Below are 27,707 nucleotides of genomic sequence, written 5' to 3'. Positions count from 1 at the left end.
ATATCCCTATAGCTAGGCCTCAACTCTGAGAGATCACGAGTTGAAATGTTAATTTATTTGCCTCAGTCCCCAGTACAGTTCTGAAATGTCCTTAATTTCAGTGCTTGGTATTATTTGGGAGAGTTGTGTCAAATCAAGCACTTTCTGTCCATTTTTTCATATCTGTCTTTTAAATTAATTTTTTTTGCGTTTTGTTTGTTTCCAGCTAAGCGTTACTGTGTACGTTGTGATTCCAGACAGTCAGTGACATTGTTGTGATCAACATTCGGCACACCGAACGGAACATGTTAATAATGCATCTTTCTCTCTTTTGTTTTGTTTTGTTTGTAATAAAATAAAAATTCAAATGAACAATTTCTGGTTTGCTGTGCTTGTTATCAAGTTGTCAAAAGAGATGACACAAGGTTGGGAGAATTTGATCAGTTTAATGATATATGTCTGTTAGTAATGTAACGGTACATGTAGTCATCCTGAACCGTCACGGTGCGGACGTCACGTTTCGGTGCATACCGTCAGATGCAAGGGGGTAATCCAGCACCCGGAAAGCGTACCTTCTATGGGGGCATCCATTGGCTAACAAGCCATCACCTGCTGTTAGCATTCCATTGACTCCCATTCATTTTGGCGTCACTTTGACAGCAAATAACTTTACATCTGAGGCATTTAAAGACTCCATTTCTACATTGTTTAATTCTTAAGAAACACGACAATGTATAAAAGGCTCCATTACCTTGTATCTTACGTTATGGCCCCGTAGAAGCAGTTTTTGTAAAAATAGGCTAACGATTGCGTCATAACCACCCGACTCTCTGTCGCACAGTAGAGAAATTACCATATAGACAGGAGGAGAAGCTCACAGGCAATCGGGGGGATGTGGAGGCATAAAGTCAAGGGAGAAGCCCATAGAGAGTCATAAAGTTGCTCCTGCTCCTAGCTCACGGACAGCTCCTACTCACGCTCTCCGTCTTTGCAAGATTCGGAAGAGAATGATTCAGATTTCCCTTTGCACAGCTACTAGAAGACTTACAACTGTCAGACGGGTTGCTCACGTCACATCTACGTCGTCAAGCTCAGTTTGAGCCTGCGCAGTACGCTCAGCCATCAGGAAGTGAGTGCTTCTAATTTACTTCACTTTTCTCCGTTGAAGCCTATGGGGTCGCTGTGCCCATTTCTTTTACTGTCTATGGTCAGATGACGAATACATTCACTCACAGGCCATCACACTCCAGTCCAGAAGGGGGCGTGCGTGGCAATGCAATGCTTTTTGCTAACAGGAAAAAAAGCTGAAGAAGAGACGATCCACACACCAACCCAAAACAAGAGTTCAGATGGCACGCAAGAGCTTGCTAGTAGCCTATACAGCCTGTACGCTGAGTTTCGATTCATCTTCGTGACGCGTTCCTCTGGGAACTGGGATGGCAGAAAGCGATCTAAAATTGACTAGCGCAAACCTTAGTAAATCACCTTGAATGATTCATTTAAATACTCTCCTCCCATCCTGCATCTTTCAGGCTTGTAATGCAACAACTTTAACAGTTTTACAGGTCTTTTGGCCTTGAGATTGGCCAGAAATTGCATTCTTGATATCTTCTCAATTCCCAGATTCTTGTATCTTCAACCTGATTTACAGCTAAAATAAGTTATTTTTTTCAGATGCTCTTAAAAAAATATGGCCATGAAAACAAAGAAACATCTTGTGTGCATATTTGAAATCAAAACGGACTCCGTAACCTCAAATTCACACGTTTACTCTCGCAAAAGTGAATGTACTTCATCTCGACTAGGTCAGGTTTATCTTGGATGTTTTAAAAGCAGAAACCTTGCCGCTAGCCAAAAGTGAATTTTGTGCGAGGAGTGAACCCAAACAGATATAAAAAAAAACAAAAAACAGAGTAGACAAGGGGGAAGAAATGGGGCTAGAGATCAGCGGGGAATAAGCACATGTTTTTCCTCAGAAGGTTTTCAACTATTTGCTGCAGTTTCCGATACAGGAAGTGAGAGTCCAGAAGCAAGTGGAAATGAGAAGGTTTGCAGGGGTCCGCATGAGGGTTCAGGAAATAGGAAAGAGGAAGCCGATTGCATTATTAGGAAACCCATTTGGGGCAAAGTGCATTTCGGACGGCGGTTGTAACTTCAATTTCTGATTTAATTAACAGCATTGACAAGATTTACAAAAGGGTCAGGTAGACATTGACAGATTCGAGTCAGCAGTGGTTTCATACATTTCTAAAATTAGTGAGATTAAATGACATTACGATGGTGTAAAAATCTGCAATTTTACCTTTTAAAAAATAACATGAAATTGCACATGATATAAAAACTAAAGGCATACTGTCCTAAGCCGTCCATGCCATCAACCTGTACACACAGTCCACTTTCAGTAACACAGTACAGTACATAAAAGAAGACACTGCCTTTTTCTTGATAAATATTAATATATATTTCATATGTCACAGTGACTGTGTATTTGGAGAGAAAAGGAGTGTGGCTTGTTGTTTCATTTAGTCAAACTGATGCAACAGCGATAAAAAAATCGGATTATTTAATGCATATTTAGTCACTCCCTTAGAGTTTTTCTTAATGACCAACCAAAACCTTCATTTCTTCTGTCTTCTGCGCTGAACCCATCCAGTGGTAAGGCAGTTCAGGAACTAGGGCGACTCTGTTTTGGTCCAGCCAAGTAACCAGTGGTGAAACCTCTCATGCTTGTAGTGGCCTGCGACGCTGCTGAAAATTCATAGTCCTTCTGTTCAAACTGGTTATGCCAGTATATAAGCCAACCACGCTGCTGGAGCAATGTCTCTGGTATGCTGTAATTAAATGCTATATTTATATAGTAGAAATTGTGCTGGTTTGTGTTTAATAAGGCATTTGCAGCCAAACCAACAGAGTACCAAGTGATTCTCCATAAATTGGTCCAACAAGGCAAGTTGTGCAGTCATTAACATCCCGATGACATCTTAATGGAAGGGCACTTGCGTTCATAAAGGGGTCATCTGTGACCGTGGACAGCTGGTTATAAAAACGTTCCTCTTGAGTCAAAATTTCCTCTGTTAAGGCAACGCCAGGTTCAAAGAGACAGGTTTAGGTTAGGTACTTTTGGGCCAGTGATCTGTGGAAAACTATAAAACTCCATACAGTTGAGGTGTCTGGAAAACTGTCTGAGCCTCTAGTTGACTTTGAAGAGGCCGAAGTAGTGTTTGCCCGACATCTGCAGACTGAAGGAGCCTCCGGTGACAGCCTTCAGCTCGGCGCCCTTGTTGAGGCGTAGGAGGCCGGAGACCTGGCACGGCTTGAGGAAGTGAAACCTGTGGGAGCCGGAGGCTGGTGTGGTCCCGTACCCCTCGATGCACTGGAGCGAAGGGCCTTTCGGGACCGACACCTCCAGCTTCACGTACTGACTCTGGTTCTCGTTGAAGTGAACCTGGGGGTGGGAATGCAGATGGTGCCGAACGGCGGGAGAAAGAGAACAAGTGAAGCCGGAATGTTATGAGAGACCAACAGGGAGCAAAAGAAATAAAGTTATGATTAAACCAGAAGCCTTTTGATTTGATTTTACGAGAACCAACCACACAAAGTTGAATTGGAAATTCAACACAGGTAATGCATTCTGGGAAATTAGGTTTTCTTTTTGCAGACATGCATTTGTGTGTGTGTCTATCTATCTATCTATCTATCTATCTATCTATCTATCTATCTATCTATCTATCTATCTATCTATCTATCTATCTGTCTGTCTGTCTGTCTGTCTGTCTGTCTGTCTATCTATCTATCTATCTATCTATCTGTCTGTCTATCTATCTATTTGTCTATATATCTATCTGTCTATATATCTATCTGTCTCTGTCTATCTATCTGTCTATCTATATATGTATCTGTCTGTCTGTCTGTCTGTCTGTCTATCTATCTATCTATCTATCTATCTATCTATCTATCTATCTATCTATCTATCTATCTGTCTGTCTGTCTGTCTGTCTGTCTGTCTGTCTGTCTGTCTATCTATCTATCTATCTATATATGTATCTATCTATCTGTCTATCTATATATGTATCTATCTGTCTGTCTGTCTATCTATCTATCTATCTGTCTGTCTGTCTGTCTGTCTATCTGTCTATCTATATATGTATCTATCTGTCTGTCTATCTATCTGTCTGTCTGTCTGTCTGTCTATCTATCTATCTGTCTATCTATATATGTATCTATCTGTCTGTCTATCTATCTATCTATCTATCCATCTATCCATCTATCCGTCTATCTGTCTGTCTGTCTGTCTATCTATCTATCTACCTGTCTATCCATCTCTGTCCATAAGACATTTAAACATTAAAAAGGCTTTTTAAAACAGATTTTATTTTCTAGCTCAAAAATTGTTATATGAATTTCTTGGAATTTCAATAAATTTTAATTAAACTTCCTTGTATTCAAATTCATATTGCAATATCCTGTTTATTTTTTACCTAATTTTTTTAAATCAGTTTAAATTCAGTATTATATATATATATATATATATATATATATATATATATATATATATATATATATATATATATATATATATATATATATATATATACAATAAACACACTGTTGGATGTAATGCATTAATAAGTAATCAATTGCTGTAATTGAATTACTTTTCCCTTGAAGAAGTAAAGCAAATGATTACTGTTCATTTTTCTGTCATTTAATTAGTTACTTCTGATGTAATTGCATTAAGTATTGTAGAGATTATAGAACAATTCTATATAAAAACAATAGTGGATTTAACATCAGATTTAAAATTTAATTTCTAATGATACATTTTTTTTATGCAACCTTCTCCATTTAAATACTTTGGTTAGTTCAAGAATAATTTAAGCAATTTTCTATGATTTATTTGAAAGAATTAAAAGAGCAGTTTCATGTCTATCCTTGAATTGTTGTTCAGCTGATCGAGGTTAATATGGGATTTAGAAAGTAATTAGTAATAAGTAATACAATACTTTTTAGAGAGTAATCAGTACATCAAACGTGTAATTAGATTACTTTTGAAGATGAAATTAGTAGCTAGTAATTCATTACCCAACACTGTATATACACACACTATGCCTTTTAACATATGCTATCATTGCAGGTGATGCGCCTGCGAAGTCAGCAGAAAACTGGTCCTGTTCAACTCACCTGACAGTACAGGAAGTAGACGCCGCTGCGCTCCACTTTGAAGGTGCCGGTCTCTGGATTATAATGCACTGCTCTGCTCATATTCAGCTGCTCCTCAGTCCATCCTTTAATGACTCCCTCATTCCCCACTACGACACACACACACACATTATTAGAGAATATTCCACAGGACACATACTGTTAGAGAATATTCCACATGACGCATATATATAACTCACCTTTTTCGAAGGAATTACTGGTTACTGTTGAAAAATGAGATGTATATTAGGTTGTGGGGTGAAAAAAAAGCATTTAGGTGTTTCATTGATAAGTGAAATGATTTGCTACTTACTCTCAAAATGAGAGGCCGCTTTTCGTCCATTTCCTTTCCTCCCTCCCGCTTGCAAGATAAAGACAAAAGAAAGGCATGTTTTGGAAAAAGAGACAAAACTCTCTGGGATGCAAATAAGAGTCATCCATGTGGAGCTTCCAGCATTTAAACAGCTGTGCAGATGCAAACATCATGGATTAATCTAGAATAATTTATACACCAGCTGAAGTCCTGATTGTCAAAGCAGATGGTGAAATATTTCCTTTCAGCTCTGTTCTACACTTCTCCTTGCCTTTGTTTGCAGTAACAGGCACCATGCACAGGATTTTTCTACTTTCACCCCACCAGCTGGTTCCAGTCAACAAAGAGGCAAAACTAAAAATTATACACTGCAAGAAAAATGAAGAGTTGGCTCTTTCTTAGCCTTTCTCATGCAGAAAATAATCTTCCTATGAAATGAGATAGATTAACAGCTATGGCTACCGTTCAACTAAATGCAGTTATTCAAACAAACCACCTTGAGAAATGCGTGTTTTTTTTTTTGTCTTTTCCTTGTCCCTCTCCAGAGAAATCTCTCCTCAGGGGAGCTGCCTAAACTCCCGGTAGTCCGTCAAAATATGCATTGACTGATCACCTACGTCTCAGACTTCAAAAGGAGCCGCAGAAATGGTTAAAGCGACTGTTATTTCTGGCTGACCGCTTCAACTTGAAGCCGTGACTGTCCCTAAGGGGCACTATTCTGGGCTAGGAAAACAATATATTTTGAGGAATGATTGTGGATAAGCATTTTGGCTCCGAAATCAGACAGCTGTCAGGTGTCAGCTGAAGACTTGCGGCTGTTCATTAGACTTCTGAAGCTCCGTCTGTTCAACACTAATGTCTATTTTGTTGATCTTTTTGGCCTGAGCTCCTCACTTTCTGTTGTTTTTACCCTGTTGGCACTGTTTTTTCCACCATGTACTCGGGAGAATGGCCTTGAGATGTCTTATCGCATAATTGCAACAGAGCTAAAGCAAGTCTTTTGCTAATTAAAGCTATTTCTGGCTTCAATGCAGGGGTCACTTGTTTTAGAAGGTTGCTAAAAACCAATATGCCCTTGCGGTCCTTGTGCCAGTTGGGTTTTGCCGGGTACGTGTCCATCCAGCTCAAACCTGTAATTTCTGCTGTCATTCAGCCTTCTGCCTACTGTTTCCTGTTGCAGCTTTTGGAAACATATGCCCAATGGTTTACCCAAGGTGGCTTGGTGTCCAAAACAGTTTGGTCTCTGTAAATACTCTGTGTAAAGATCATCCTTCTGCAGCTGGAAAGACTGCAGGTGATCCAAGGTTTTCTGACAAGAGCTGTCATGTGTCAGTTTTACGGCTACGTGTTTGTACATCTGCATCTTTATTCAATCTCCTTCAAAGAGTAATCTGTGATTTCTCTAATGCATTCATAATCACTGATCATTTTTTCAGTCTTCACTAGTCGAGTGCTTTGAATGGATTTCAATAACTGGCTTCATGCCTGACATTATGACGTATGATGTCCTTCAGTACCATCTCTGCGGAACCTCCGACTCTCCAGCAGTTCGCGTTTTTCCAGGATGAGTTGGAAGATGGCCTTGCGCTGCATATTCACCTGCAAGAGAGAGAAATAACGAGCGGGAGAAGAAGACAGAATAACATTTTTCAACGTGCTCAACAGCTTTTGCAGACAGATATGGGAGACAGACGACACCAGCGTGGCTGGAACATAAAGTGTGTGTCAAGTTCGGTCAGGCCAGTGGGGAGAAAAACACTGCTGGCTTCTATTAACTGGCGTTTTGCGGGTAACCCATGCAGTAGTCATAGCTTTTGAAATAATCAAACCCAAGCTGAAGGCGTTCCTGAGAGACACAAACAAACAGTCACCAGAAGCCTGGCAAACACTGAAACTCAAGTTTTTAATAGGTCAACCACTTCCCCTAAATGAAAACCGGTAACAACACCTTGTAGGTTTTTTTCCTTCTTCTCTTAATGTTATACATTCCGGGAATGCTTCTCTGTTAAAAGGAAACGTTAAATTAAGTGGAAAGAAAAAGCTGACAAACAATGTGACGAGCACGTGAAAGCTTTGTCAGCAGTTTAACAAATGTCTGGCAACAGGAACTGCGGTTGTGCCTAGAAGTGAAGTGAGTACCTGTCCATCTGGACATTCAATCTACTCCATGCAGATGAAGTCTAACCATAGAGAGTTCGGGAGTGCACACTAACTGTACCGTGCACCAGAGGACAAAGTTAGAATCATATGCAAAGCTGTAAACATGGCCATGCTTTTTGTGCTTTTTAAGGGTGAAATATTTGGGGTGAATGCAGTAATTAAATTACTATGCACTATAGCTCTAGTGAATTGCTCACCCACGTGGAAAAACGATGTACTGTTGCCAGATATTGTTTACAAAACAGATGAATGCAGCTGAAGCCAAACCGTACACTCTAAAAAAAGTTGGGTTATATTTTTCCATGGTTGGGTAGTTTTTGTTTTACCCAGCCCAAGGGTTAGTTATGGAAGCTTGTTTCCGTCACAGAATAAAACGTGATGTTTAAAAGATAATTGCGACTTTTTATCTCACAATTGCGAGTTTACATCTCGCAATTCTGACTTTATTTCTCAGAATTGCGAAATATAAAGCCAGAATTGCATGGTATAAAGTCGCAATTGCGTGTTATAAAGTCAGAATTGTGAGAATAAGAACGACTTTGTCACAGTTATGATCTATCTTGTCTGCATCTGTTCTTGTTAATCCTGATTAGTTAATCCACCTCAGAGCCAGGAGCAAACCTGGACCTAATAGACCTGTGGTCCGCAGATCCAATTCCCTCCCAAGTCCCCACCCTCGAGTCTTCATCCTCCTCGCCGGTCCCGTACGGAAACCTGCAGCCTGTATCCCTGCCTGACCTCCTAGTCCCGTCTCCATCTCTGGTCACGGCCAGTCTCCTGGATCCGTCGGCACCACTGGTGTGGTCCAGCTCCTCGGCTCTGCCTCCGCCGCTCACTCCGTGCGGCTCATGCTCATGCGCCTCGTGCTTCCCCTCCACCAGCTTGGCGTGAGGCCGAGTCCCCGGCTACACCTCGGGCCTCCAGGCCCACACCGCTACCTCGTCCTGTCAGCCCGTCACCCTCACCTCGACCCACCACTCCTTCATCGCCTCCGCGGTCCGTCTGCCCGGGAGCTCCGCTGGGCTCGCTCGACACTCCAGCGGTGGACGCCCAGCTGCATCCACGGACTTCCGGGATTCGGGGTGCACCATCACCCTGCACCCCTTCAGCATCACTGGACTCCTCCCTTCTTCTGACTTCCCGGTCTGCCTCCCTCACCACGTCATCCATCCCCACATCACCGCCTCAGTCCCGCGAGTCAGCGGTTCAGCTCCCGTCTTCCAGGTCGGCGATGTCGTCATGGTCCATCAACCAATCAGCTTCACGGACTCCTCTGCCACCCACGGTACCGCCGCCGTCGATCGGCTCCCGGTTGTCATCTTGTCAGTCACTTCAAGCTCCACCCTGGCTCCTCCCCCCGTCTGTGCTACCATGGTGCCTGTGGCCGAGGTCCACAGGGTCCAGTCCGTCCCCAGCTCCACGCCCTCTGCCGAAGCCTCTGCCCTTTTTCTGTTTTTTGAACTTTGTTGCCATCACGCCGCGAGGATGTGCCTTTCCGAGGGGGGCGTAATGTCACAATTATGTTCTGTCTTGTCTGCACCTGTTCTTGTTAATCCCTGATTAGTTAACCTTCCTCCACCTGTATCTAGTTAGTTTCCTGATCTTTATAACACGCAATTTATATCTCGCAATTCTGACATCTTTTCTCAGAATTGTGAGATATAAACACGACTTATAAAGTCCAATTCTAAGGAAAAAAAGACCGACTTTTTTACTCAGAATTTCGAGATATAAAACATGCAATTCTGAGAAAAAAAAGTCAGAATTGCGAGTTTATTTCAACATTAATTATATCACAGAATTCTGACTTTATAACACACAATTGCGACTTTATATTACGCTATTTTGACTTTATAACTCGCAATTGCGACTTTATATCACGCAATTCTGACTTTAAAAAGTCAGAATTGTGAGACAAAAAGTCGCAATTACCTGTTTTATTTTTTATTCTGTGACAGAAACAAGCTTCCATAGTTAGTGGCTGGGTCAGTCTCACTGACTGTTGAAACAATACACCCCTCCCCCAATCGCCCTCCGACGCAGCAATCCAGCGGGGCTTTGCTACAACAACCCAGCTGTTGAGTTACACAGAATGCTGGCTTTTTGCATCCTCCTCAGGAGAGAGCAGTTCCCAACGCCGCCGAATTGACGGTAGAATGGTTTTGTAAATATTTTATTTCTATAAAGTCTTTACTGTGCTGTAAATCATTTTATTTAATGCAACGCAACATACATGGATGAGATGTCAATCAGTCAGTCAGCATCAGTTGTCTCGCTAAACTGATTTTTATTCGTCATAATCCTGAATCTAATTAATTTGGATGTTAAAATATGTTCTCAGAACTCTGTAATGTTTGTTTATGTGCAGGTTATAAGGAGCCTGTCACGATATCTTTCAGCTCTGAGGTTCGCAGTTCCCCCCACCAAACAGGGGCCCATCACCGGCTCAGATTTAGGAAATATCAGCTTACGACAGGAATATATGTGAAAAAATTGGTTATTAAATTTATTCATTTAGGAAAGTTATTAAATATATTCAACTTTTAAAAAGCAATTTTATTTAACTGTAGAACTGTTGAGTTGTTGTGCTTTTCTGCACTTTTTGACTCATACACATGTACAGGTGTTCTTGCTTATTAATACATTTTCACCTTTCAATTATTACTGTTGACTGTTGCCTCAACGTTTTTTGGGTTCATTTTAAGCCATAGTAATTTTAATCAATAGTTGAGTTCAATAAAACAACCCAGTATGTTGGGTCATTTAACCCAACCAGCTGGGTTCGTCCAATTTTGACCCAGTGCTGGGTTGCCAAATAACCCAAACTGGGTTGTTTCTAACCCATACTTTTTTAGAGTGTAACTGTTATTATGTTTTTCTGTTCTCAAACCAAATATATTCGGAAAATCCCCAGAAAACATAATAGCCTACCTACATTTTTAACACATAAACAGAAAGTAGCCATTAAAACCTTGCTAACAGTTAGTTAACATCATTGTGAACTCTAAGTTCACAAAGAAGGATCGGAGAATGAATTTAGTCTACAAATAAGGTAGGAAAATAGCACACTATACAAATTTTGCGTCTCTGAATTCAGCCCGTCTTTGAATTAGTGATGTTTCGTTCGTGAAAGCTGTTTTGAATGAATCTTTTGAGTGAACTAATCGCTCTCGAACCCGGTTGGAAAAAAACTCACTGCTCGCCAAAATGTTGTATTTCATTCATTATTTCGTCGTTGTTTTTTAACATGTTTGTCTCACGAACGAGCAATTCATTTAATTGAGCGTAAAGTAGCTAGGCTACAGCAAATCTCAAATCGTTTGATAATTCATTAACCACGTTAAAGGAGACATATCATGCTTTTAAATCGTTCCTTTTAACATATAAATCAAACATTTGTAGTCTATATAAAGCAGAACTGCAATGCTTGGGTCTGAATTCCTCATTATTATAGCTCCACAGGCCCCCTTTTTACCCCTTTTCTGGTGTGCGTCTGACAGCAACTCGTTTTGGTGCGGTCTCTTTAAATACAATTGAGACACATCATACCCCGCCCCCTCTCCAGTTTGTAGAGGTTCAACTCCACCCCGTTCGGCCATTTTTGTAGTTTAATAGCAGAGATACGATTTTATAGCGGCACAGAAACTTTTTATTCACACGTTATTAACAAAATGTCAACAACGGAAGACTTGTCCAGCCAGCCTTACATGTTCGAGCCAGAGTCCGGAGACGGAGCGAGATGAAAATGAAGACGACGAACCTGCAGAAGAACGTCTTCATATGGATGTATCGCAATGGTGTGTTACTTACTGTATTTACACATGAAACTTTGGTCTTCCGACCTTTTACCACCGTGTCGATTTATTTTGATTAATATGTGCGAAGGAGAGAGAGCAAGACAGCGTCTAGTATGGAGAAGGTTTACACTTTCGCCAGGGTCTGAAGAGAGAGAGTGAACGCGCGCGCGACCGGGTCTCTCTCTCTCTGCTCGTTCTTTCAGTTAAACATGCGCACTGTCATAAGCGCGGCAGTTCATCTACATTAGACGGTGTAATGAAGCGTATGGGTTACTACATCCAACAACCGAACATTTTAACTTACCCTCTCGTAACTTCTGCATCTTTTAGCTTGGACTACAAAATTGCAGCGAGAAATAATAATGGCGGATCGCTCGAAGTGTTGGGCTGGAAGTCAATGTCCTTATTTGGCAGTTCCGCTGCAAATACTGTGACGTGTTTGTTCACAAAACGTCATAGATAACAGAAAAATCTGAACAGGTTGAAAAATATGACCAAAACAGAATATAAAGATATCAACGAAGCACCTGAAGAGAATAATTTCAACTTTTCTGTACTTCTAAACACTCCAAATATACAACAAAATGCATTTAAGGGCTAAAAAAGTGGATTTAGCATGATATTTCCCCTTTAATTCAGTAGCCTAACTGCTATAGCAGACCGATTCATTAGTGTTTTCTATTTAATTCACTAAAAAGAACCGGACCTCAAGAGTCCTTCTTGAGGTAATTGCTCTGGTCACGCTGTATAATTTGATTCCTTAAAAAGAACCGGTTCATAAGAGTCATTCGTTCTGGAATCGAACACTGGTCGTGCTCAGTAGCGGTGCTGAGTAGTTGCGCAGCTGGAACCCTCTCAGAAGACTTTAGTAGTGTCTCGTCCACATGGGCAGAAAAACTCATGAAAAAGTTGCCCATAGGTATATGCTAAGGCTTTAAATGGTAGCTGACAAGTCGCAAATCGTTTAACCATAATTACACAAACGCAGAGACACGATGCTTCGAAACGCGCTCGTGCCAAGTAGTCTAAGATTTCCAGTAAATTGCCCTAAACATGGAGAAAAATTGGCAACAAAACCATCACACTTGGCAGCGACTTTAGAAACTAAATAGGCCATAACTCACAGCACCCCGCGCGCAAAGTCTGGAAGGGTCATAAAAACGCGTCCCGCAGACCCCCAGCGGTGCCGCAGCTGAATGTTTGTATAATCAAGTGCCTCGAAATTATATGCTTGCATTCCTCATGATACCTCCCTAAAAAAGAGCTTGCAAACGGCTTTCATGGTCAGGACCACAATAGCGTAATTGCAAAATCACTGCATGATTAGTGTGAACTGCATGACAAATGTGCTTGAGAATGCATGCATGCATCTGTGATGCACTTTAAAGACAAAAAAAGACAAAAAAAAAAAAAAAAGCAAGCGAGCCATTGCGTTTACCTGCTCTAAGCGCTCCTGCAGAGTTTGGAAAGACCTCGACAAGTCCCGCGTTTGTCGCAAAGTCCACACTGTAAATATGGCACTGCACACGGCCAGTGACAGCGCGAGCGCGGCCATGAGCGCCCAAACCAAGCGCAGTGTGCGGTACCGTCTCCTCTGGAAAATTCGCTGCATTGTTGCGCACACGGGTCGTTTACCGTTCTGAAGCTTCCACGTCAATCATTCTGTCCATATTCCACGAGAACATCTCTGAGCCTCTCTGGTATAGGTCTCAAGCGCGAGAGCTTCTTCAACTTCGATACTGCGCGCGGTCAACGCGAACCCTGTTGCAAACGTTGCAAAATTGACCCCAGCAAGCCAGTCGCCCCTGGCAGTGCTTTGATACACGGAGAACTGTCTGCGTTTATTGCATAAACTGCAGCTGGCCCAAATGGCATAGCAATATTCCTTTCATTCTTGTGCAGAGGGTTGACAGCAGCACAGCAATACTGTGGGATTTGGATTTGATTCGCATCTTCCTGAGACCTGATTCTTTGGCATGGCTTCCTCGTGTTCTCTTTGATAAATAGATCAGGGTCTAGTCCATAAGAGGTGTCATTTCAAAGCACTTCTGCGTCCATGTGCTCAAGTATGCACTGCAGGGAAGTGAGTCCTGCACAGCAGTGGAAAACAGATTTCCTTCCCCCCCTCGTGCGCTGCCAAGTATTCTTATTCTGTAGTGAAATACTATTTAGCTCTGTCCTGCCTCAAATCAACAAGTGCGTTTTCCGCGTGTCTTTTGGTTGAGCTGGTTGTTCTCGAAGGTTTTACAGAGTGTGGCCAGCTGGCCACGGACTAATTAAGTAAAGAGTGCTGATTTAATTGTCACCACAATCTGTACTAGGGGAGGGGGGATTAAAAGAAAATAAAAAAATTAAACATTTTTCATTCTGACCAGTAATGAAAATAAAAATTCAATAAAAGGTAAACTTAAAGGCAGGGTAGGCGATTTTTTCAAGAGACATTTTTTGTCATGCTGGTTCAAAGTCTCTTCACATCCTGATAGCAATCACTTTGTTGTTATATTGGAAGGCAACACATTTATTTTTTTAACACATTTATTTTTTGTACGCTAAAAAAAAAAAGTTAAATTTATGGTAAAAAAAAAAAGGTTGATCTGTGGTTGCCAGAAATTTACCATAAAAAAAACGTCGAAACATTTTACGTTTTACAGGCTTAACTTAAATTTACTGTAGAAAAACATATTTCATTATCTGATATAAGGTTAATTTAATGACATATTGAAGTACTAATATCTGTTTTGTACCACTGTAATACACTGACAACCACCAATCACAATGATGATTAGAATCACATGATGATTCAAAGCTCATCAAAAGCAGCTTTTCCACAAGCTGAGAACGTTTAAACTAATACATAGAAGCTGCACAGTGTCATTCACACAAACACTAAAAACCATCATGGTAAAAATGCAATAAACAGTAATTTAACAACATTAAATGATACATTAAACCCTAATGTACATAACTGATTAGAAAAAAACTAAGAAAATCTATGAAGAAACAGTTACAAAAATACATCAAATGTCTAGTGTCACTCAGGGAATTGTGGGAATGTCAATTTACGTTTTTTCACTGTAAATTATACAATAATTTGTTATTTTTCACGTCCAAAAAATGTAACAGTACTGTACTGTAAAATGTACGGTTAGATCTATCACAGTTATTCACTTTCTGTTAACCAATTAACAGTTTTTCTCCGTAGCATTTTTACAGTCTTTTACCGTAAAAATCCCGATAATTTTTTACAGTGTAGGACCATAAAATGTTCATCCAATCATTTCATTCGGTCCGAACGCAATGATACGATGTCCTACGCCTGTCAGCGTATATATTTCCATACCTCCGCGCACCTGCTCGCGCAGACATCACACATCATCAGTGCGTTACTGCTATGCAGAGTTAGACAGACGTCAGTCACCGAGCAGCACAACCGAAACAGCAGCCATAAGCTGCGTCCCAATTCAGAGGCTGCATCCTTCAAAGGACTGAGTCACTGTGGCACGACAAAGGTGGTCCCAATTCGAAGGCTCCTCCAAATGGGGATTTCATTTCCTGTGAAACCAAGGATACAGCAGATGATCCTTCGCGGCCTTGCCTATCCCAGAATTCATTGCACGCCAGTGACAACACTTTTTTTTTTTTTTTTGCGAAATTGCCGAATTACACTTTTAAACGCAAGTACTGGGTTTCAGCTTACTCAAATATCTATTGATACAAATGTCAAAATAATTATAAAACTTTAAAGCGGTTTAAATGTTGACTTATATCTTACTAAGATGTGATTATATATAGTTTATACTCTTTATTTTATACAGAAATGTTTGCCTTTGAATTGGGACACAGCCACAGTTCCTCCTGAACCAAAACAACGAGCTTATGCTGCATTCACACCATAACTACTGTAATTTGGAAGAGATGGAAACCCGTGATGTTATACTCAGAGCGGTTCGTGACTCGAATTTATGCGTTTCAATGCCAACACTATCAACGCCGAAATGAATCTGCAGCAGTCAGGTGATACAGGTCAGTGCTCTTTAAGTTATGTTCATTATTAATGAAATGTTATGTGCTTTGGGACATGAGGTAATTTTTTTTATTTATTCATATATTTGTTCGAAAATTAACAGAAAGGCATTAATAACTGAAAGATTTACAAACAAAACTGAGCTTACATTCAATCATCACATCATGAGGTAGTTTAATGCCTTCTCTCGTCTCTGACGCTTTGCAGACTCTGCTGTACTCGTTCATGTGTTTTGAAGGAGGCGTGGCTTTGGAGACGCTCTGAAGGGGGGGTGGGATCTCATGCTTTCAAAGCTGAGATGCTTTATATCGCTGCTCCGAAAATTGCCTACCCTACCTTTAATAGTAAAAAAAATTTAATAATTTTTTGCATATGCCAGAATGATCTTATTGTGTTTAAACAACATATTACGCTCTATTTCATATGAAAATACTCCATGAATACATATTTTGGATTCTTTATGTAACCTGAATAAACTCATAAGTGATGTGAAATATAGGGCTATAAATTAACTTTATGTGTGTGCTATTTCATTAGCAGTGGTTATTAAAGTAAAATGACGTAAATTGTTTGCTTGAGCTGGGTAATCTTTTAATCGTAAATGTAATTTGTTGAATTTCTTAAAATCTGTGGTCATTTTTATGAAAATGTGGTCTCTAAAATTATAAGTAGTGCAGTCTAATCATCATTTCCAAAAATAAACATCAATAATGTGAAGATGTGTGTAGTTCTGCTCTCCATTCTCCCTCTCCATAATAAGACATAAACAACAGGTTATTTCCTGGCAATGAGTTTGATTATTATGAGTCAGAAAATGTGCAAATCACAGCCTGCGTCTGATTGACAGATTTTAATGGATTAAACAAAGGAACATCTGTACTTCACATTTGTTTTCTCATTTGTTATTAACATTGAAATACTACTTGAATTCCTCAGTGAAGTGCTCTGGAAAAGTCCAAATGTGGTATATCGTTAATCACTTCTCCGGGTGAACACTTGATGTCGCTGTTGGTTAAGGTGTGGAAACTTCAATGGCGTTTGAGCAGATTAGAAATGTGGTGATCTGCAGGCCAAATGTGAATCCTCCTCTGAGCTACAATTGAACCTATGGTCATTGATTTAAAAGTGAACTTTGATGGCATTAACTCTGTTTATTTTATGATTAGTCGTGCATAGTTTTCTTCAACACTAATCTAGATCACACTGTTTTAAAGGAATAGTTCACCCTAAAATGAAAATTCTGTCATCATTTACTCTCCCTCAAGTTGTTCCAAACCTGTATGACTTTCTTTCTTCTGCTGAACACAAAAGAAGATATTTTGAAGAAAGTCGGTAACCAAACGACTGATGGACCCCATTGACTTCCATAGTAGGAAAAAAAAATACTATGGATGTCAATGGGGACCAGCAACTGTTTAATTACCAACCTTCTTTAAAATATCTAATTTTGTGTTTAGCAGAAGAAAGGAAATCATACAGGTTTGGAACAACTTGAGGGAGAGTAAATGATGACAGAATTTTCATTTTTGGGTGGGCTATCCCTTTAAAGGCTTAAAGGAATAGGTCACCCAAAAATGAAAATTCTGTCAATAATTACTCACCCTCATGTCGTTCCAAACCCGTAAGACTTTCGTTCATCTTTGAAACACAAATGAAGATCTTTTTGATAAAATCTGAGAGTTTTCAGTCCCTCCATTGACAGCTACACAACTGACACTTTGACGCTTCAAAAAGTTCATAAAAAGATCGTAAAACTAATCAACAAGAATTGATGGGTCTATTTCAAATTTTCTGAAGAGACTTGATTGCTTTAAATGATGAACAGATTGAATTTAACACGCGAACGAACCTCATTGCTTCTTCAGGAATGAACCTCATTGGTTCTTGCACTTCAAGTGAACATGCTTGAGCTTCAGTTTACCACATCTGATGTGTGTTGATGAATGTTTATATGTGAATAAAAGCCTAAATTCAGTCTGTTCAGAAAATTTGAACTAAACCACTCAATTCATATGGATTAGTTTTACGATCTCTTTATGAACTTCAAGCATCAAAGTGGTAGTTGCGTAGCTGTCAATGGAGGGACAGAAAGCTCTGTGTTGTGTTTCGATGAACGAAAGTCTTGCGGGTTTGGAACGACATGAGGGCGAGTAATAAGTGACAGAATTTTCATTTTTGGGTGAACTAACCCTTTAAGGCTGGTGTGGACTCTATTCTTTTATGTTTAGAACTATATCTTTATCGATATAGTTACCGTCCTTGGTGTGAACGGGCCTTTAGGCAAGTTAAAACCCATGCAGCAAAAAAACACACAAAAAACCCCACAAATGTTCTTTTATTGATGACTGGAACATAATCTACAGTACATTGGATACAGCAGCTATAGTTAAGTGCTACAAAATAACAGTTTCTTTCTAGCAGGTCATTAATTTATAGACTGAGGTACTTATGAGTTGTATGTTGTTCATTTTTGTGTTGTATTCAGTAACAGCACGAGACTTTCTTGCCAAAGACCTTTTGGCAATAAACATAAAAATATCCATTTTCTAAAAAAATGCACAAAAATCAATTCAGAAAAGCAAAATCCAACCATGCTTCCACTAACCAATAACACAGGATTCATCTTAATTACAACTGTAGTGCATTTCTCTAGTTTTGGTGAGCTTATTCTCTGTTATGACTGACAAATGCCTGGTGACAGTTATCAAATGTTAGATGAGTAAAGTGTGTGGCTCATAACTGTGCATGTAAAACGTAAACGGACACATCTACATCTAGGTGGCTGTGACTCTTGTGTACCAATCAATTTTCCATTGCAACACAGTTTAAGAACATTACTTGTGTATATTTTTAGATAAGGTGTATTTGTGAGCTAGACTGACGATGTTTAAGCAAACACATATTCAAATGTACAAATAAAATGACACATACACGGCTAAACGCTAAAATGGCTATTTAAATAGAACATCTAAAGGTAACAGTACCAACTGTAACAGTTTCACTTCACTTGATAATGTCATAATATGCCCAATACATCCGATTCCCAATAACACAACAGTGCACTTCTGAATCTTTGGTTAGGCCAGACTTCACAATTGAAATGTGTAAAATGAATCGGTATCATGCATGTGCATAAAATGCATGTGCATTTTAACATAAATATTATTATTATCTGGTGGCTGTTGTTCTCTGTAATGTTTCTCGTCTATATAGAAAATTGATTTAGGAGATGAGCACGGTTACGTAATCCATTTTGCCCATTTTAACTGACAGATTACTCTCTTCCTGTGCTTATCAAACAACTTGTTACTTGTGGCTCTAGTCTAGGGTTGACAGGGGAATCATTGTGCTTCAAAATTTAAAGGTCCCCCTGTGCCAAGTGTTCAAGGGCATCGCCCTCGCAGCGCATGCAGTGATAGCCGAGGTCGGAGGTCACATCCCAGCAGCCCTGCTTTCGGTAGAAGTCAAGAGATGACTTGTTCCAGTCCAGCACAGTGAAATTCAGCTGAGTGCAACCAGCAGCCAGACCAAGCTGAGGGTGATCATAAACACCAACATGTCACAGTTAACAAACAGTTTTCTCAATCACGACAGATTCAACAGCTTCATCTGACCGGCTGCACATGCTGTATTTATCTAGAGTAAATAAACTCCCCTCACCTGGGAAACTTTGGCCATCAGAGCCTTGCCAATGCGTTTCCCTGGAAATACGCGCAGAAAATCATTAATCGGTTTATGTTACAATAAACAAAAGCATGGTGTTGTTTCCTTACCTCTGAACTCTGGCATCACGTACAGATCCTCCATGAACACAGCCCGACCTTTCCATGAGCTGTACGTGTAGAAGTACAGTGAGTAACCAATCTTGGTATGACCTGTAAAGAGAATCACTCACTTCTGTCAGCTTGATGGATAAAATAAAAACCAAAAACTCAGAAACAAAACTGTGAGCTAACAATATCAAGTTACAAAACATACTTTTTCACCACAATATCAGTAATGTGTTCCTTTATTGCTCTTTCTTTCCCTTCACATTAGCACATTTGGCTTGGTACTTAGTTCATTTCCTATTCTACCTTGCATATGTAAATGCAAATTAACTTAAAGGGGTCATGACATGGCTTTCTTTTTATTATTTTAATATGTTCTTTGAAGTTCACTTATAAATGTTAATAAAGTAAAAGGAAAAATCCCCTCATTTACAGACAAAGCATTATGAAATCATTTACTTCAGTTTGTGCTGCAGCTGCTGTCAGATTCAATACAGCCGCTGCTTCAACTTTCAGCAAGTTTCCTTGTGAACTCTCCATTACACTGTCCCTAGTTTGTTTTTCTGCAGTTAAATGCTCCGAACAAACAATCCGATCCAGTTCGCCATTGAAATAAACATATACACTTGTTTCGACACTGGAATCCTTCTGAAGTCTGTACAGAGACACAAACAAGCTGTTTAAACTGGACGTGTCAAGGCGAACGTTCTTTCATTCGTTCATTTGTCCTGTTGTCGACAGACTCGAGTGTCAGAAAGTGAGCGCCCATCTGAATACTGTATCTACTGTAGACAGCGTCAGTAATTATAATGGTTTTGCTTTTGATGTGATGCAATGCTCACATCCAATGTAGGCAAATGCTAGCTGTTAAGCAACTGAACAATAGTGGACGAGGCCTATGGCGCGATGATGTATACGATCATCAATGTTGTGCTCTGGAGGCAGTCATATGTAAATATACACTATATTTCCAAAAGTTTTGGGACCCCTGCCTTTACACACACACATTAACTTTAATGACATCCCTTTCTTCAACAGCTTCAACTGTTCTGGGAAGGCTTTCCACAAGGTTTAGTCCACATCGGAGTGTTTATGGTAATTTTTGACCATTCTTCTAGAAGCGCATTTGTGAGGTCAGGCACTGATGTTGGACGAGAAGTCGCATTCTCCGCTCTAATTCATCCCAAAGGTGTTCTATCAGGTTGAGGTCAGGACTCTGTGCAGGCCAGTCAAGTTCCTCCACACAAAACTCGCTCATCCATGTCTGTATGGACCTTGCTTTGTACACTGGTGCGCAGTCATGTTGGAACAGGAAGGGGCCATCCCCAAACTGTTGTTGAAGAGTTCCTTTCACTGACTAAGGGGCCAAACCCCTGAAAAACAACCCCACACCATAATCCCCCCTCCACCAAACTTTACACTTGGCACAATGCATTCAGGCAAGTACCACTCTCTATCGCAACCGCCAAACCCTGACTCGTCCATCGGATTGATAGACAGAGAAGCGTGATTCGTCACTCAAGAGAACACGTCTCCACTGCTTTACACCACTGCATCCAACGCTTTACATTGCACTTGGTGACGTAAGGCTTGGATGCAGCTGCACGGCCATGCAAACCCATTCCATGAAGCTCTCTACGCACTGTTCTTGAGCTAATCTGAAGGCCACACAAAGTTTGGAGGACTGTAGCTATTGACTAATAAGTTGGCAACTTCTGCGCACTGTGCGCCTCAGCATGCACTGACTCCGCTCTGTGATTTTACGTGGCCTACCACTTCATGGCTGTGTTGCTTTTGTTCCCAATTGCTTCCACTTTGTTATAAATAGGGCTGCACGATTAATCGCAATGAAACTGCACGCAATTTGGCAAAGGCTGCGATTATTTTATGCGCAGCTTGTCAGTGCAGTGACATCTCACAGAAGGATGCTCAACTGTCGTTATGAAGTGAGTTTGGAGTAAAAGCAGCATGTTATTAAATGTTGTCTTTTGTTGGACAAGAGGTTCATAAATGCTTCTCATGTTTGGAAAGATGTTTGAGGCGTGTTGATTTTAGAAATGCACGGTATAAGTGACTCAAACTCACAGCGCGTTCAGATGGAGCAGCGTTTACAGAGCTGTACATCAATGACAAACTGCGCGTCAAAAATAATCGCAGCCTTTGCAATTTCAGTTATAATACCACTAACAGTTGATAATTTTATACATATAGATATTTAGTACTAGTGAGAAAATTTCACGAATGGACTTATTGCACAGGTGGCAACCTATCACTGTACCACGCTTGAATTCACTGAGCTCCTGAGAGCGACCCATTCTTTCACAGATGTTTGTATAAGCAGTCTGCATGCCTAGGGACTTGATTTTATACAACTGTGGCCATGGAAGTGATTGGAACACCTGAATTCAAAGATATGGAGGATTGTCCCATTACTTTTGGTGTATGAGCCATTTTTGGATCTTTATTTTATAGCTTTAAATAATGGATTTGTTTATAATGAGGAGGATGTTTTAAGCCATGAAACTTATAAGATGTTTTAATGGTACAAAGAGCTCTTATTTGTATGCTGTGTCATGACTCCTTGTAGAGAAAAAAAATAAAAAATAAAAAATAAATAAATAATATATATATATATATATATATATATATATATATATATATATATATATATATATATATATATATATGTATATGTAACTCTGGGGAGGTAAAGCAGAGAATAAAATGGCAAACAAGCTTATGTAACATCCATGCACTCAGGCTAGACATGACACACATGCCCAGATTAGATAACAAATGTGTATCCTAATGCAGAGCAACACAGAAGGACAGCAGTTTTAATAGGATTGTTGATCAAAGATAAATATTGAATCAGGCCGTTCTTTTTTCTCACCATCCCTGGACTTAAGATGCTCTGGCACTTCAGCAATAATTCCATGGAAAAAAGGGTTTTTGGAGAATCCATCCTGCTCCAGATCTATAGTAAACGTTGTATGATTGATACCAGCTCCAAACAATCCACAGTATGAATTATTCCAAACAAATCATTGTATTTGTATTGAAGAGATGTGACAATCATACCTACCTCTTTGAGTAATCTTGATCTGGTCTGAAACTTTCTCATACTCTGCCAGTTCCTAGTTAAAAGGATTCAACAATACAAACAATTTTGCTAGGCCAATTTTCACTATTTCACTATTCTGATCATCCGGACACGATATGATCTGATTTTCATCATCATTAATATGACGTCATTCAGATCCACCATTCAAAACGCACAAAAGTCGCGGCTGACAGGTGAAGGCTGCTGCACGTTCCCGAGCATTTCAAATGCCGCCCACTTCGCTCGACGACAGGAAAGTGTCAGATTACAGTGTGTCAAGTAAATGTGTCTTACTGTAAACCGGCCATCAACACTGATGCCATTATACGCACGTTACACGTAAAACAACGGAGGTTGGAGGATAATGAAAGACTGCGCATGCTGTCGGTGACGCGGAAGACGAGTGTTCCAGTGTTCCAATTCTTTAAGTTCTAAAATCGTCAGAAATAGACGCACGAATGTCACGCTGGCGCTTCGACTCACCAGAATCATCCGCGAGATATCCTTACAGTCCTCGAGCGTGGCGGCCCGGATTGTGAAGTCCATCCTGTGTTCAACAATAATAACACACTGAGCAACAAAATCTGAGTGTCTGTCAACGTGGAATATTATGAAACGGAAGAGATGTGTTTATGTTGCTCTGACTCTCACGCGGCACTTAGAGACGGAACTGATGAAACAGCGCCATCTGCATGTATAATAATACCGTCCTGTCATCATCACTATTGTCCATTTATACAATTATTGTTGTAAATAAACCGTTAAACAGTGGATTAAAATGTGTGTATTATCAGGCACTTATTATTAGACATATCTAGATATATGCACGTCATTGTACAGTATATTCAAAGGTGACTCATGACAGCTGATTTAAAGTCCCCATGAAATCAGAATTGAGGTTTTTAGCTTTTAGTATGAATATGTTAGCCTTACTGTTATCTATAAGCTAGTGTGTCCAAAATAATGACAAAATTCGCATTTAGAAGAGATATAGCATTCAAAACTTACAGTCTCATTCCCAAAATCAATTATTTTGATGACATCACTCTGCACTTCAGATTCTCATCAGATTTTCTGTCCAATCAAATGCTCCCTAGAAGCTTAAGCTCCGCCCCCTTCATTTTAAATAGACGTTGAAGTTGTGGCTAAAATCGGTCACTTGTTCACACATTTACTATTTTCTACATGGTGAATGGCACATTTAGTGCACTATGTGGGGGATAGGGAACAATTCAGACGGTGTAAATATGCTTTTCATTGGGAGTCTGGTTTCTCATTAGTATCACGTGAACTGCCACAGCACGCACACAGATTGCTCCAGTCCAGAGACACGATAGCGCAGAGCGGATCATATGCGCGAGACCACAAAAACATATCAGACCCATTTGAATTCTGCCCAAAATGCTATATTTTAATAGCCTGGCTCCGCCCTCCTACGTACTTCCGATCAATTTCATTTTCCTTCAGTACTACGTCTGGGACTGCTGTATATTCTTAGGTTTCCAGAAACAAATTTTTTGTAGGACCAATCAGCGAATAGAGGGAGTGGCTGAGAACGATGACGTTGATGTGATCACACACATGACTAGCGTCGGCCAATAGTGAGCCTACGTGTGACGTACAACACACAGACGCGCTGCTTTATCAAGACTCGAGGAACAGAGAAAAGGAAATGAATAGTGGAATAAAGTCGTTTTTTTTTTTTTTTTTTTTGTGCACAAAAAGTATTCTCGTCGCTTTATAAACTTTATAAAAGACAGACATCTTATTCTAAACATAATCCTCTGATCATTCGGACGACCACACGTTAGCGATTGGCTATGGCAGATCCTGAGTGACTCTGGGCAGATCCAATAGTTTTGAACTTTAACAGAGAACCCGCCTACAAGGAAGTAAACGTTTCTCAATGGAGCGAGGCCAGACTCTCTGTACAAATGAAATGTACGAGAGTCTGGTAGAACCAGGCTAATATTTTAAAGCAATATGGAGGAGATCATGAGGAAATTGCAGCTTTACTGAGCTCATTGGCTCTAGTCGAGCTGTGATAATATAAACTAAACGCTATTGGCTTTTAAATGGGAGGAGCTTCAATAGGTCCCGCCCTCTCTTCCTGTTTCACTGAAAATTACGTCAACACACTAAATAATGCTGCGTGTTTCAAGGCTCATCAGTAAACTTTTAACAGTAACTTTCATTATTACTAGTAATACCACCATTTACTGTGTGGTTTAATTATTAGCTTGTGCTGATGCAGTGACCAAACTATTTCTCCCTCACACATTCTTTCATGAATCATTCAAATATGACACATATTCAATATTATATCCAATATTAAAGCTGGAATAACCTTGAACAAAACATAAGGAAAGCAGAACATATATATATATAAAAAAAATTTCTTGAGTACAAGACTTCCAAATGTACGTCAGTTGGCCAACATTCATTAAGATTCATTGGTATGACCTATTGTTTATTTCAAATGTAATTTAATACATTATATCTGATGCAACTATCAGAAACTGCATGTAAACTCAAAAGCCTTTCATTCTCAGTTTATTTCTAACCATACTGTAAATAAAGTATAGACTATGTATTATGTGACTGAACAGTTTATATAGCAACATAAATATATCTATAAAATGTAAAAAGTGCATGCATCTAAAATCATATTGACTTTTACAAGCATATATATTCTAAATTGAGTGTTTAGATTGCATATGTAACCAGCTCATAATAATAACAGCTTTCCTTGAGCTTTTTCATTCATTATTGCATTAACTCATTAAATGTAAGGCCTGCAATCAATAGGACCACACATTCCACACCACAAAGTCGCTGTTCAACTCAGGGGTGTAAACTGTATTTTCAGAGTTTGTATATGCTGCTAAATATAGATTCGTTGGCTCAGCTCAGGCATTACTTAGACGGACAGGGTGGGGATGCTTTCATTTGAACAGTTATATTCAGATTTCGCTCTCAGAAACTGGCCTCGTGCCACTCAAAACAGGTCCAGTCAGTGTTGAAGTAATGGGCGCTGCTGACTGAACCGTTGTCTGAGGCTGACTAACGCAAGAGAGGGGGAAAAGCTGCCGTTTTCCAGCGACTCATGATCTTTAGACGTCACGTCTGTTAATGATTGCGCGCTTCTGCGTGGGATTCTGACGGAAACAGCTAATACCTATATATATATATATATATATATATATATATATATATATATATATACACACATACTCAATACATATATCACTGAGTATGCTGAATGGACAGGTGAGGACGAAAACATCTTAGAATACCAGAAAATAGCAACATCTTCAGACAAACATCTTCAGCCTTTCTCTTTTATATATATATATATGTGTGTGTATGTATATATATATATATATATATATATATATATATATATATATATATATATATATATATATATATATATAGCCTATATTAACTTTACTCAAATTAAAGAAGAAAAAATCCAATAATGTGTAGGTATCAGGTATTGCTTTTTTATGTTTTTAATAATATGATAAATGATAAAATAATATTTTCAAACTGGCCTCCAGGGACCCTTCGAGGGAAGTGTTGGTCCGTGGAGAAGTTTAGAGAAAAGTGGAGAAGTTTAGAGAAAAACAGTGTAATAAATAAAATGTAATAAATAAATAAATAAAAATATGTAATAATAAAAAAATATATATAAATAAAAAATATTAAATTAATTATCATACTAAATAAATACTTAAAAAAAAAAAGATTTAAATAAAACAAGTTAATATTACATCAAACAGTACAGTGCTGAGTATAAAAAAATCATATTAACATAACAGAAATAAAACTAAACTCAGATAAACTGGGTCTTTATACATAAAAATATAGCTACCCTCATATCAGAATGGTCATGGACTGTAGAATCAATTGAAAACAAAGTTTTTTTTTCGTTCTCATACATAGTCTATACTTTTTTATGTTTTTAATTCATTTATGAAGCCACGGTAAACTTTGTTACATATTTTTATATTGTTTTATTACAATGCTATCATATTTTGTCCAGCCAATTTGCTTATTTTGTTGTAAATAAAGTCTGAGAATGTCACTGCTAAATTCCTATTAAAATTATGGTATTCTGCCTTGTTCCTCACTGACATGGCCCCAACTCCTAAAGATCAGGGATCAAAGGAAATCCTGAGCTTCCCACTAGTATTTACGACTTTGTGGTGGCATTCATGTGCGTTCAACTCGTAAATACAATCTCTCCGACATGACCTGAACACATCAACATTATCGTGTATAGTTGAAGTCTTTAGTACGCAGCCCCTAAAGAGACATGGTGAAGAAAAAAAATAAGAGATGGGAGGAAAAATCTCTTGCAAAAGTTTTGCATTCCCCCGAGAACCTTTGCGTTCACTAAAGCATTGACTTAATATTTTTCCTTCCATCTCATATTTTTTTCCACCACCACGTCCCCTTTAGAGCTCCATATTTAGGAACTAACGTGCAACTTATGTAAAAAAACAAAACAGCAGCTTCAAAATACACATAAGGGCTATAACTGAGAGTAATTAATAAACAAAACATAAAACTCTCTTCAAGTAATGTTAACCACAGACCTATCATTTCCTCATAAATCCAAAGTAAATTTCAGAAACTTATGGTTAGGATTGAAAACCATGACTGGAAAAAGTTCATTCTCTTCTAGGTTTTAGGACTACACACTGAACATCTCAATTTGTACCTGAAATGTCAAGGACAACACTGACGTAAAGAAGACCTGTGAGTGATCAACAGATGTACGAAAATGTTGAAGGTGTGGCGACGTGAAAGAGCAAAAAAATAGATGCAACTTTTTTCTTTACGCCACATGGTGCCCCAGCATATAGGCTCATTAGTACCAGTGCAGCGCCAAGAACCATTATATAACTGACATTAACACTTCTAACTACAGCGCTTTGAAAACGCATGCATTCATGGAAAAATAACGGCTCTGACATCACAACCAGTAGCCTAAGTCCTTTTATACACACCTCATAAAGGGCACCAGATGGAAAAACAGAGGCTCAGTCACTCTTCACATAGGATACAAGAACCTTTATGTAGAATGGAAAGAAATTGAGGATTTTTAACAGTCAGTGCAAACAATGTAAATGTACACTAAATGCAAAATGTAAACAGTGCACAAATAACAACTGTCTACACCCAAAATAACATCATCTGAAGGTCCGCTCGCAGCCTACATACTATATAATGCATTCTCCTCTTGATCCTGTGCTGGGCAGGAAACTGTCTTCCTTTCCTGTTTAGTCTATGACGTGATGGCAGTCTTTTTCTGCTACTATACTAGTATCTTTATTGGGCTGCTTTCATTAGT

The 27,707-nt window shown here is 39.3% G+C and overlaps 2 protein-coding genes across 2 annotated transcripts; both read right to left on the bottom strand.

The window, feature by feature from the left end:
* Positions 1-1,732: 1,732 nt before the first annotated feature.
* tnfsf12 (TNF superfamily member 12) lies at positions 1,733-13,757 on the bottom strand. The gene is made up of 6 exons (XM_081356647.1): positions 12,887-13,757; positions 7,009-7,090; positions 5,492-5,539; positions 5,379-5,402; positions 5,161-5,288; positions 1,733-3,424 (listed from the first exon to the last, which is right to left on the bottom strand). The coding sequence occupies exons 1-6, from the start codon at positions 13,058-13,060 to the stop codon at positions 3,170-3,172; spliced, it is 711 nt and encodes a 236-aa protein (XP_081212773.1). The 5' UTR covers positions 13,061-13,757; the 3' UTR covers positions 1,733-3,169.
* Positions 13,758-17,789: 4,032 nt separating this feature from the next.
* Positions 17,790-23,011, bottom strand: LOC308685127 (thialysine N-epsilon-acetyltransferase-like). Its single transcript, XM_081356671.1, has 6 exons — positions 22,829-23,011; positions 22,328-22,379; positions 22,136-22,219; positions 19,246-19,347; positions 19,133-19,173; positions 17,790-19,004 (listed from the first exon to the last, which is right to left on the bottom strand). The coding sequence occupies exons 1-6, from the start codon at positions 22,889-22,891 to the stop codon at positions 18,831-18,833; spliced, it is 516 nt and encodes a 171-aa protein (XP_081212797.1). The 5' UTR covers positions 22,892-23,011; the 3' UTR covers positions 17,790-18,830.
* Positions 23,012-27,707: the final 4,696 nt, after the last annotated feature.

This window comes from Scardinius erythrophthalmus (assembly GCF_964197995.2).
Source record: "Scardinius erythrophthalmus genome assembly, chromosome: 2".
NCBI lineage: Eukaryota > Metazoa > Chordata > Actinopteri > Cypriniformes > Leuciscidae > Scardinius > Scardinius erythrophthalmus.
The sequence above is the reverse complement of the archived record's forward strand: the minus strand, read 5'-3'. Positions and strand labels throughout refer to the sequence as shown.